The 13,908-nt window shown below is 39.3% G+C and overlaps 1 protein-coding gene across 2 annotated transcripts in view; it reads right to left on the bottom strand.

Annotated features, from left to right (window-relative positions):
- The window catches only part of LOC126190746 (pleckstrin homology domain-containing family F member 2), a 144,659-nt gene that overhangs the window by 86,130 nt on the left and 44,621 nt on the right, over positions 1 to 13,908 (bottom strand). For both annotated transcript variants that reach the window (XM_049931245.1, XM_049931244.1), the window contains exon 5: positions 5,353 to 5,478. In XM_049931245.1, coding sequence (XP_049787202.1) covers positions 5,353 to 5,478 — 126 coding nt within the window. The remainder of the gene's footprint in view (positions 1 to 5,352; positions 5,479 to 13,908) is intronic.

Genomic DNA, 13,908 nt, shown 5'->3' with positions numbered 1-13,908 from the left:
AAGACACCATCCATTCCATTCAACTGCTCTTCCAAGTCCTTTGCTGTCTCTGACAGAATTACAATGTCGTCGGCGAACCTCAACGTTTTTATTTCTTCTCCATGCATTTTAATACCTACTCCGAATTTTTCTTTTGTTTCCTTTACTGCTTGCTCAATATACAGATTGAATAACATCGGGGAGAGGCTACAACCCTGTCTTACTCCCTTCTTAACCACTGCTTCCCTTTCATGTCCCTCGACTCTTATAACTGCCATCTGGTTTCTGTACAAATTGTAAATAGCCTTTCGCTCCATGTATTTTACCCCTGCCACCTTTAGAATTTGAAAGAGAGTATTCCAGTCAACATTGTCAAAAGCTTTCTCTAAGTCTACAAATGCTAGAAACGTAGGTTTGCCTTTCATTAATCTTTCTTCTAAGATAAGTCGTAAGGTCAGTATTGCCTCACGTGTTCCAACATTTCTACGGAATCCAAACTGATCTTCCCCGAGGTCGGCTTCTACCAGTTTTTCCATTCGTCTGTAAAGAATTCGTGTTAGTATTTTGCAGCTGTGGCTTATTAAACTGATTGTTTGGTAATTTTCACATCTGTCAACACCTGCTTTCTTTGGGATTGGAATTATTATATTCTTCTTGAAGTCTGAGGGTATTTCGCCTGTTTCATACATCTTGCTCACCAGATGGTAGAGTTTTGTCAGGACTGGCTCTCCCAAGGCCGTCAGTAGTTCCAATGGAATGTTGTCTACTCCGGGGGCCTTGTTTCGACTCAGGTCTTTCAGTGCTCTGTCAAACTCTTCACGCAGTATCGTATCTCCCATTTCGTCTTCATCCACATCCTCTTCCATTTCCACAATATTGTCCTCAAGTTCATCGCCTTTGTGCATTATGCTGCTGAAATATAGGGTTTCGCAGGGATCAAATGATGGGTAGAGCCATGGGTCATAACACATCTGAAATGTAATGTCCACTGGTCAAAGTGCCGTCAATGCGAACAAGAGGTGACCGATACATGTAACCAATGGCACCCCATACCATCACGCCGGGTGATATGCCAGTATGGCGATGATGAATACACGCTTCCAATTTGCGTTCACCGCGATGTCGCCAAACACGAATACGACCATCATGATGCTGTAAACAAAACCTGGATTCATCCAAAAAAATGACGTTTCGCCATTCGTGCACCCAGGTTCGTCGTCGAGTACACCATTGCAAGTGCTCCTGTCTGTGATGCAGCGTCAAGGATAACCGCAGCCATGGTCTCCGAGTTGATAATCCATGTTGCTGCAAACGCCGTCGAACTGTTCATGCAGATGGTTGTTGTCTTGCAAACGTCCCCATCTGTTGACTCAGGGATTGAGACGTGGCTACACGATCCGTTACAGCCATACGGATAAGATGCCTGTCATCTCAACTGCTAGTGATATGAGGCCGTTGGGATCCAGCACGGCGTTCCGTATTACCCTCCTGAACCCACCAATTCCATATTCTGCTAACAGTCATTAGATCTCGACCAACGCGAGCAGCAATGTCGCAATACAATAAACTGCAATTGCGATAGGCTACAATCTGACCTTTATCAACATCAGAAACGTGATCGTACGCATTTCTCCTCCTTACACAAGGCATCACAACAACGTTTCACCAGGCAACGCCGGTCAACTGCTGTTTGTGTATGAGAAATCTGTTGGAAATTTTCCTCATGTCAGCACGTTGTAGGTGTTGCCACCGGTGCCAACCTTGTGTGAATGCTCTGAAAAGCTAATCATTTGCATATCACAGCATCTTCTTCCTGTCGGTTAAATTTCGCATCTGTAGCACGTCATCTTCGTGGTGTAGCAATTTTAATGGCCAGTAGTGTACTATGTTGTCACACATCCTGGAAGACGTGGCAGGAACTACCTCAATGGAAGCATGCGTGGTCGTGAGCAATTGCAAGCATTGGTAGACACCTTTGATTGCGGATAAGATTACTGAAGCTAAATGTATTGCATGAATATGAACAGCATACAGACACAGAATAACATGCAACCAAGAAGAGAGGTGAATGACTGATCTACAGAAGGGGAGAAATAATACTTTGTAGCAGCAACATTTTCCTTTCTGTCTCTCTGATCTCAAGTCACATGGTGCAACTGCTCTCTCCCCACAAATGAGAATGCAGAGATGTGTTACATTTTCTATAAATGAGAATGCAGAGATGTGTTACATTTTCTATAAATGGGAATGATGAGATGTGTTACATTTTCTACTTTACACACTCTTGAAAAACTGGTGAAGAAATAAGTGAGAGTGGTCTGTACATAACATTAAATGCATTTCGTTACTACTGTCCATAATGAACACAAGATAACGCAATAGCTATCAGGAGACACACTGTCATGAAAAAAATCGTCAAATCCTGAAATCACACTCTGAAAAGCTTGTGGCATGGAAATGGAAGACTGACACCATTAGCTGCTGAATAAAGTTATTGCATGAGCTTCTGCACATCTGCCCACCATCTGCCTCCACATACACACACTACTGTAGAACATGGCAAAGACTAAGAACTGAATTGCTTCTTTGTAATTGCACTGCTGAAAGTATTATGTTCTCTGCACCATTCATTTTCAATAATCTTTCAACACAGAACAGTAAGAAAAAAATTTATGTGGTAAACCTAAAGCTTTTAAATTTAAAGTAAAAACACTCTTTAAGGCACATACTATTCTCAACTGGAATTCCTCAGACTAATATAATACACAGTGAGAACAAAGAGTGGAATCTTAGAATTACATAATATGTAAGTTCAAATCAACACTGTAAAGGAGAAACAGGACACCATTTTCAGATGTAATTCCTTCTAAAATATATTTACTAATAAGTAAGGGGCCAGATAAATTAGTGTGTTGGACTTGTTAGTCTCTGGCAACAGCTGTTATTTATTTCTAATTTGTTATTTTGCATGTAACACTTTCTGCTGTATGGCCATTCTCTAATAAAATGTTTAACTCGTTATTTGCATATGTTTTGGGTTACAGTCATTTTCATGAGCAGTCTTTGTCGGCCAGACTTCAAAGCTCTAGCCACAATTTTTGGTACAAAACAGACAGCAGCACACAAGGGTGCCATTTACCAATGCCAGATAGCACTGAACTGTGTGCAGTAACAACTTGTGGCGAACGAATTGTCACTGCACACAGCTCAGTGCTACCTAACAATAGTAAATGGTTTAGCTGTGTGCTAATGTTTGTACCACACTGAACATCATGATGGCTACAGCTTTCAATCCCAGCCAACCACAGACTGCTCATAAAAAGAACCTAAAACATATGCAGATAACAGATTACACATTTTATTTGAGAATGGTTACACAACCAACACAGCACATGCAAAATGATAAAACAGCTATAAATAAAAAGCTTTCCACGAATCTTATTTCTTTCAAGAAATGTATCACAGCTGTGAACCCTGTTGCAAGTAAAATAATTAGAAACCTCCAATAAACCCAAAGGCCCAACTTCAATGGCCTCACAGAAAGGAAAGTACAAATACATCCAAAACATGGAGGTAAAAAGTACCAAGAATAAATTCACAGGCAAATGAGGGAAACAAAGAGCAACATAAAACAAAATACTTGGGCTACATAAGAAATGTTTGACAACTATTAGCTAAGATAATGAGACAGAATCTGGAGACGACTAATGCTATCAGCATTAGAAGAAGTTGTTAGATTATGTCAGTAAGCCGAATAGTCTAAGAAACACAAGTGAGTAAAAATATTATATAAGTAGAACAAAAATATGATATAAGAAGAATCTTCATCTAGCTGGAACAAAAATGTTTCACTGATAACTTGGTATATGATTGTATGCAAAGGCGGGGTAAAAGTATCCAAGTTAGACCCCAAAATTCAAAATAACCAGGAATATATCTTTCTCTTTAAATCAATTGAACTATATGTACGATGAGCACAGAATACCATGGTCGGCACATGAGCAGATGGCAGTGTAAGCGTGAGGAGAGTGGTGGTGGGGGCTGCGGGCACGCACTGTAGGGGAAATGTCAAGTACTGGAGGGAAAATGCCATCCTAGACTGCAGCCTGCACTCACTTTTTTTGTAAATATTAAGTGGAGCCCCTACAAGCTCATATTTCCATGGTGACCATTCAAAAAGATGTCACCTCTGCTTCAGTTAGTATCTAAAAAGAATTCCGCCGAAAATGTAACGCTTTATTTTCACCTGGTTTGTTAACCATCTGTAACTTTCAGAGAAGTGTCATGAGTGGGATATTTTGATTAAAACCTACACATTTCTTTTGTTGCCATGTTAAAATTTGCTTCTTTTGCCAAAACTCAGAGAAGTTTACAGTCTCCCCTCACTAACATGTTGTGCAGATGCAACTGTAAGAGAATTCTAAACATTGGTTTATTAAATGAATTAAGTGAGGAACTGAGGAAGCATAAGGTAAGCATCTCGTGCAAAAGCACATCATTGGTACAAAATAAACAAGTAATGACTTCAGTTATCTTTTTCCAAAACCCTTAACATTTCTTGTTTCACCAGTTATTGATGACCCTTACAAATTACATTCTTTCACCTAAAATGTCTGTAGTTGGTGGAATAACACGGTAGACAATGAAGTTTTGCATATTAACCACACAGCAAAATGCTCTCCTCTTTGTGTGTTAACATTTGCCAATATCTCAAACCGTTTATCAAATATGAGGAAGCTGTGGATATTTCACTCTGGCTTTATCGCTGGTGCGGTGCTATCACAAATGCAATGTTACATAATTTTTCTCAAGACTGGTGACAGGTAGAGACCTCCACCCAAGTCTAAAAAAAAATTCAACATGTTAGCTAAATGTCATATGCAACAAAATATTATCTAGTATGCACCAAATGCAAAATCATAGCGACCCCTACTTTTCATTGCAAACTTTTTCAAATTTCGCGCAATGTCTCACTTCTACGTAAATATCAAAATTACTACAACCATTAACGAAATGATGGGCACATCATAATGAACCTGACATATAAAGCTACAAGTAATGCAAAAATTAATTTTTGTACCAAATAGAAATTGTTAGAAAGATTGCAGGGTATGCACTTCGATTCTGTCACTGCCGACCAGCTGAAATATGGAAAATGTTCGTCGACCTCCCCTTCCGAACAAACAAATGAACTCGTCCTGCACTTTGGACAAAAACTGGTTACTGCGCATCAGCCACCGTATCCTGCGCAAACTACAGATGCTGAAGATTATCGTGGTTGGTGTTTGGTATAGTTAAGTTCTGTTATAGGTAGATTCAAGAAAAATTGATTAAAAAATGAAAGAGTAGTTATATTACAAGAAGAAAACTTACTTTTCCGCAGCAAATCTTCAATACACTTGTTGATATGTGCCATCCATTCCTGTTTCTCTGTCGATGTCGCAGCGTACACCGCAAAAGATTTAGATGCTGTGCGAATTAGCCACCCATTTCTGAATTCTAGACAAAACAGAATTTGAAAATTAGAGCATTTCCTTTGTAGCAACACAGTGGTTTTATAAAAACACATCAAAGAGTAACAAACACTATTGCTCCACCAGATTTTAGATGAGAAGTTTGCGACGCAAATAAGAGATCTAAAGTGCAAAGGCACACCTGTTATATGAGTACCTGGCCACCAGCTGTTGAGGTCTAACAGGAGTTTCCGCCATACAATCAAAAATCTAAACAAACCTCCTCAGACTTCAAGGTTCAGTTGCAGGAGGATGACAAACACTCACCATACGGGCTTGGACGCTACCAACTGCACATCTCCCCCCAGGACATCAGGAATATTGGTCTATCTATAAATCATTAATTAGACTTCACTCTGGTGTTTGCAGATACAGAGTGAAGTAAGTTAAAGCGGAGCTTGCCTAGCCACAAATGCTCTACAAATGTAGTGGAGATCAAACCACAGCCCTCTACATGAACTGCAGCAACTGCCCTTTGAGATAAACAATGGAGGACTGGACAGCACTTAACACCTCATGTCCATGACATGACAAAATTCTGGGCAGATACTGTTTTATACGTTTTTCACCAAGTACCAATACATAACGAAATATGTATTTTTATTGTTGTTTGCCTCTGACACAAATAAATAAAATTAAAGAACAACTCCATCACTTATCAATTAATATTAAAGTTTGAAATTAAATCTGCTGAGTAATTAAAGAAAAGTCGGTAATTTATGAAAATAAAAAATTCTTATTCATGCCAAACCCAAAAATTGCACACGCACACACAAACCACCAAATTAACTATTTCTTATGGGATCCAGATCCACGTGTTATGCAAACAACTATTTTTTAACGTTATTTGCATAATAAGCGTAACTTAATCTGTTGCTGTTAGAGCTTCAAAACCAAACAATGATTAGCTGCAGCACGTATCCTATTAAACCACCCCTTCTTTTAGTCAGTTAAGCTATAAAGCAGCTTTCTTCTCCCAGTTTGATACAGTACCGCTTCATCACATATCAGTTTAATCTTCAGCTTTTAAACTTAAAAAATATTGTAATCAATGCACATCAATTGTAGGGTGCAAAGAATTCTTGCAACAGCTTGTCTGCTGCTCACGGACAAGATCGGCTGAGCAAATGTGTGAGCTAATGTGAATTTCCCATTGCTATAAAACTTTGACTACAGTAGTGATTATAAAAAAAAAAAAAAAAAAAAAAAAAAAAAAAAAAAAAAAAAAATGGTCTTCTATGAAGAGGTTGTTTGTGTTGTTGCCCTGGATGATAATTACACGAAATATTTGTCAGGATTTGTAAGAGGTGGGTTCTTGAGGTACGGCAATACGCGAACAACGAGAAGAAAGTTTAAACAGCTTTATTAGCAAAGGTGGATTATAAAACACATACTACGCGCACCCATCATCACTATGTCCGACATCGCAATTATGGTCGTATCGGAAGGCTCCATGCTGAGCTAAGAAAAGAGACATATTCGTGCCTGAGGCCACACCAGTTAATACGGCACGCTGCGGACGGCGGCCAGTCGCGTACTCCCTGCATTGCACTGTGGCCTGATGCACGTGTACTGACCCAGCAAATTGTCAGCATTCCAGACAGGTTGGCTGGCGAGCACGTGTTACGTGCCGTACGGCTGCGTGCAACCCATAGACCCTTACACTTCTATAAATATTAGAGAAGACATGGTAACCATGGCTTCACACAGCAAAATGATTAAAATTCTATATCTATAGCACAACTTATAAGCAGCAGTCAAATGAAAAACGAAAGCCACCACAACAGGACCATGGAACGGTTCTCTTCAAAACTAATCACCAAGTGCATTAAGACATTTATCCCACTGGGAGATGGGATGATCAATTCCTGTTTTATAGTATGCAGTCGGCAGCTGACAGATTAAGACTGCACCCACTCTTGCACTTGATCGTCTGATTTAAACTGACGTCCATGCATAATTTTTTTTGGGTCACCAAAAATTTGAAAATCGCACGGTGAAAGATCCTGGCTATAAGGAGGGCGTTGCAATGTTTCCCAAACAAATTGCTGAAGCGCAGCCTTCATCTGACTGGCAGTGTGGAGACAGGCGTTATTGTGCAACAGGACAATTCCACCCGATAATATTCATGGATGTTTTGACTTTTTGGCATGTTACAGTTTCTACAAAGTATCTTGATAGTGCTGCAAACTGATTATGGTTGCACACTCAAGGAACTTGATGAGCCTGCCAACTGGATAAAGGGTTCACTTCATCAATTTAGTGGGGAAGCACTGCAACATCCTCAATATAGCCTATATCTTTACTATGTGATTTTCAAATCTTTGATAACTTGAAGAAAGACATGTGTGGACATTGTTTTCATTCAGACCACGAAGAGCAAGATTGAGTGCAGTTGTAGATCCATCAGTGGGTGAACAGGAACACGACATGATCCTCTTGTCTCTCAGTGGTATAAATGTGTTTGGTGATTACATTTCAATAGAACCATTCCATGGCCCCGTTGTTGCAGGTGTTCGGTTTTCATTTGACAGCCTCTCAATTACTTTCAGTTTTTCTTTCTTTTCAAGTAATAATAATAATAATAATAATAATAATAATAATAATACCTATGCTATACCAATATTGACCTACTCATTTGGAGTAGTGAAATGGAGTAACACAGACCTGAAGCACTCAATACGCTTACACAATCACAATGCCACAAATATAGAATACATCATATACATTCAGCAACAGAAAGATTCACATTAAGCAGAAAGGAAGAAGGAAGGGGATTTATCGACATAAAAAACCTACATTATGGACAGGTGGACAATTGAAGAAAATTCTTTATAGAACGAGCAGAAACTAGCAAAATACACAAAGCAATCACTCATATAAGTACATTGGCTACACCATTGCAATTTCATAACCACTTCTACAATCCTTTAGATCACATAACATCAACAGATACGAAGAAAGTAAATTGGAAAAAGAAAACACTACATGGCAAGCACCCGTATCATCTAACACAGCCACACATCAATCAAGACGCATCCAACACATGGCTAAGAAAAGGCAATATATACAGTGAGACGGAAGGATTCATGATTGCAATACAGGATCAAACAATAAACACCAGATATTACAGCAAGCATATTATTAACGATCCCAATACCACAACAGATAAATGCAGACTTTGCAAACAACAAATTGAAACAGTAGATCACATCACAAGCGGATGTACAATACTAGCAAATACAGAATACCCCAGAAGACATGACAATGTAGCAAAAATAATTCAACAACAACTTGCCATACAACATAAACTAATAAAACAACACATTCCCACATACAAGTATGCACCACAAAATGTACTGGAGAATGATGAATACAAATTATACTGGAACAGAACCATTATAACAGATAAAACAACACAACATAACAAACCTGACATCATACTCACAATAAAAAGAAGGAATTAACACAACTAATCGAAATATCCATACCCAATACAACAAATAAACAGAAGAAAACAGGAGAAAAAATTTAAAAATACATCCAACTGGCTGAGGAAGTCAAAGACATGTGGCATCAGGATAAAGTTGACATCATACCAATTATACTATCAGCTACAGGAGTCATACCACACAATATCCACCAGTACATCAACGCAATACAGCTACATCCAAACATATATATACAACTACAGAAATCTGTAATTATTGATACATGTTCAATTACCCGAAAGTTCCTAAATGCAAAATAACATATACCGTACAGTTAAAAGGAAGCCGCGCTTGACCGAGGTCCGCGTCACTTTCCATTTTTAACCAGGCATAACGTCAGAGAAAAGAAAGAAATAAGAATAAAAACCAAGTACCAGACAAAGTTAAATACCTTCAAGCTTCACTGAACAACTTGGAATGTTCAAATCAAAAACTTCCATTATTACATCAGCAGGGAAAAAACAGAAGTATTACTTCAAGTACACTGTTAACCAAAGGGAATGTGTTTTCATCAACATTCATTAATATTTATATTAATGACCAATGGCCTCCAAAAAGGTGCTTCACTTAACCCAGAATACACTATCGCTATACATTTCAATTCAATACAATGAAGATGTGAGTTCCTGGGTTAACACTGCTGTGGTCCGTGTGAACACTAAGTTGAGCAGACTACTGCTGACTGAAATGAAATCTCGTATGAGTGCAATGTTGCTATAATTGGAGATAAAAGATATACTAGATACAGCCTACATCTGAATAAGAAAAGGACAGATAGGCTGTCAGAGGTTCTTGCAGAAAATGTATGGGAGCCAACCCATTTACATCTACATGACTACTCTGCAGTCCACACTTAACTGTCTGGCAGGAGGTTCTTCAAACCACCTTCAGACTATTTCTCAACCATTCCATTCAATAACACTGCTTTGGAGAAATGAACACTTAAATCACTCGATACGGGCTAGATTTCTCTTGAAACTTTCTGGCAGATTAAAACTGTGTGCCAGACCTAGACTCGAACTCGGGACCTTTGCCTTTCGTGGGAAAGTGCTCTACCACCTGAGCTACCCAAGCACGACTCACACCCCGTCCTCACAGCTTCACTTCTGCCAGTACCTCGTCTCTTACCTTCCAAACTTTACAGAAGCTCCTGGTTTGCAGGACAGCTTCTGTAAAGTTTGGAAGGTAAGTGACGAGGTATTGGCAGAAGTGAAGCTGTGAGGATGGGGCGTGAGTCGTGCTTGACCACTGACAAACTGTGGCCATGACAACCAACACACTGTCTGTCCCCAGAAATGGCCACTAACAAACTGTGGCCATGAAACAGCTGGACCAACCAGATGCTGAACACGCTGCCAAACACAACGTTCTTCAGTTCAATGACTGCTTCATAGCCTGTGCCATCGGGATCCTTCTTACAAACACCAGCTTTTCTTGACTGACTAGTGGGAACCCTCCCTGCAATATATCCTATGTTCCCATAACCCTCCTGCCCTCAACTTCATTAGTCAGAGACCTTCACCCAACCCACGTATCACCTTTCCTGTTCTTACTCCAGCACTACACAGCCTTCTATTCCACTAACGCACACACTGTCTTATTACATCTCTCCTCCTCCTACTCCTCTACCTCCCCCCCCCCCCCCCCTCCCCACACCACTCCAGCCTAATCGTCGGAGTGCACCTAGCTGCTGTATCTCGTCACTGTATGCTCCCACAAGCTGTCCCAGACCCCAGGAAAGATTCTTCTGATGGGGAGAATTCACATATAGGGTTCCCAAGGCTCAATCTTAGGCCTGCTACTGTTCCTCAGACACTACTGGCCATTAAAATTGCTACACCAAGAAGAAATGCAGATGATAAACGGGTATTCATTGGACAAATATATTGTACTAGAACTGACATGTGATTACATATTCACGCAATTTGGGTGCATAGATCCTGAGAAATCAGTACCCAGAACAACCACCTCTGGCCGTAATAACGGCCTTGATACGCCTGGGCATTGAGTCAAACAGAGCTTGGATGGCGTTTACAGGTACAGCTGCCCAACAGCCACTGGGATCCAGCATGGCGTTCCGTATTACCCTCCTGAACCCACTGATTCCATATTCTGCTAACAGTCATTGGATCTCAACCAACGAGAGCAGCAATGTCGTGATACAATAAATCGCAATCGCCATAGGCTACAATCCAACCTTTATCGAAGTCGGAAATGTGATGTTCCGCATTTCTCCTACTTACACGAGGCAACAAAACAACATTTCACCAGGCAACACCGGTCAATTGCTGTTTGTCTATGAGAAATCGGTTGGAAACTTTCCTCATGTCAGCATGTTGTAGGTGTCGCCACCGGTGCCAACCTTGTGTGAATGCTCTGAAAAGCATTTGCATATCACAGCATCTTCTTCCTGTCGGTTAAATTTCGCATTCGTAGCACGTCATCTTCGTGGTGCAGCAATTTTAATGGCCAGTAGTGTATATTCAACCAGTCATAAGATCCACGCATATATACAGAAACAAAAGAAATGGTAAACAATTTCTTAAAAATATCATTGACTGGCTTTCTGTGAATGGTCTCTAGATTTTAAACAGACACAACATACTCAGTTCTGCACATCTAAGGGTACTACACCAGTGGTAAGTGCAACACAGTGTGGAAATAATAATGATGTCAGGAACTTCAAAATTTATAGGTGTCCATATTGATGAGAATTTAAACTATAAAGAACATATTCTGGAGCTCCTAAATTAACTTAGTTGAGCCACAGTCACACTTAAAATCATTGTAAATCTTGGGGAGAGACAAATCGGTAAGTTGACATGTTTTGCTCATTTTCATTCAATAATGTCTTATGGAACCATGTTCTGGAGTAACTCATCTTCAAGAAAGAAAGTCTTCATAGCTCAAAACCGTTGTGTAAGAATAATATCTGTTCATCCACAATCATCCTGCTGATACACGTTCACAGTTAGGCATTCTGACTACTGTCTCACTGTATACTTATTCCCTCATGAAGTTTTTTTGTAAATAATCCACTGCTGTTCAAAACAAAGAATGATATACATAATTACAATATCAGAATAAAAATTGACATTCATTATTCCACATTAAGGTTGCCTTTGGCACGAAAAGGGAAGCACAATGTTGCTACCAAAATTTTTGATCGCTCCCCAGTCATATAAAATGTCTGTAAGATGGCAAAGTTACACTTGAAAACAAAGTGAAAAAATTATTCCCTGAGAACTCCTATTCTGCAGATGTATTTCTATTATTCTGATGTGCAAATGATGCAGTGTAGGAATAACTAACTCACATGCATATTAAAAAAAAGAAAACTACATGTAAATGGTCAGCATGTAGCCCTATTTAAAAATTAATTTGTGATGTGAATTTAAAAGACTCATTCCATAATAATGTATCAGGCAAATGTCGCATGTAACATGAAATTAAGTAACTAGCCATATCAGAGTTACAAAACCCATCAATGTGTTTGCTTAATTCATGTGCAAGGTCACTGTACATGGAAAACTTGTGAAATGCAAAGAAATGGAGAATTTCTGTTTCTGTAATCTAGTAGTATGGAACAACACCGGTTATACCTGAAAACTTCGAATAAACATGTCTCAAGTGTGGTATTTCATAACTCAGTCTGCAGCAAAAGCAATGGAAACAACCACCTGGGACATATACCATATTATTTTAAAGATTTCTCTTTAGTGTTCTGAGGCTACAAGGCCTCTAGAGTTGGGTGCCATAGAGACTCTGTACAAAGCTACAGCTTTTATGATTGAGCAAATGTGATCAGTTCAAATCTTGATTCACCAGAAACGAAGTTAGTGTCTGTTAGCTGAAAGAGTAGTACGATCCTGGTTCCAGTCGATCATATTTTTTTATGTTTGAGGTACTCCTCGGACATCGTGCAGTGACGCAAGGTCTTCATTTGACCATCATGGTCAAGTATTTCCTCAGAATCTGCAACGCTGCAGGGAACACCATGGAGCTCCTTCTAGTGAAGTTCTGCGGTTTGGGCTTCCAAACCACAATCAACACGTCTTTGGTGTGCATCCCAAGATATGAGACAGTCTATGTAGAGAGTCTGTGCAAAGCTCCCAGACTGTTAAGTTCAATGTAATACTGTTGTTGAGATATTCTTTGAATAATAAATCAATCAATGTTCAGCATTTGGGCTTTCATTTTGTGATCAGAGTGTCATTCTACTAAGATTTTCCGGTCTTTGTGGAGGTCTACGCCCACTTGTGCCAGGGTCATACTTCAACGCCAGGGTCATACTTCAAGAAATTTTAAGCACGACATGACCCCTCATCACAAGCGGCAATCCTGCTTTCGAACTGGAAGAATGTACAACTGCTGTCAACCAAAGCTAAATATACAACTTGACGCCATAATTATGTTTCAGTTGAAATAAGACAAGAAGAAGATAATGAATTACAGAGAGGCAGCCTTTCAAGCACTATACTTTAAAAATAATTGCTAAGCAATAACGAGAAAAATTAATTATAGTCATGCTAAAGGTGTGGCATTACTAGACAGTGGTGTTAAATCCTGCTTAGCATTGCATTACAATTTTGTGACAAAGTAATAGTATCAAACAGTAAATAGTTCTGATATGTAACTAGAATTCAGATTATTTTGACTGAATGCAATTAATTTAACACAAAATACAAATAATTTGAGCTTGACAACTCCGATAAATAAGTTGTTACCAAGTATGCCAACAGAAGTAAACAAGTCGTCACACCGACACGTGGAATAATTATTTGACATCAAGTGTCTTGATTTAATTCAATGGTTGTTAATACCACCAATTAGTGCCCACAAAGTGGTATTGCACTACAACATCAAGATCAATTTTTATTAAAGCAGATTAGGTTAACTTTTAGTATATCCGCTGCCACTGCCGT

This window comes from Schistocerca cancellata, chromosome 6 (assembly GCF_023864275.1).
Source record: "Schistocerca cancellata isolate TAMUIC-IGC-003103 chromosome 6, iqSchCanc2.1, whole genome shotgun sequence".
In the NCBI taxonomy this organism is placed as follows: domain Eukaryota; kingdom Metazoa; phylum Arthropoda; class Insecta; order Orthoptera; family Acrididae; genus Schistocerca; species Schistocerca cancellata.
This window is presented reverse-complemented; position numbering and strand designations above follow the sequence as displayed.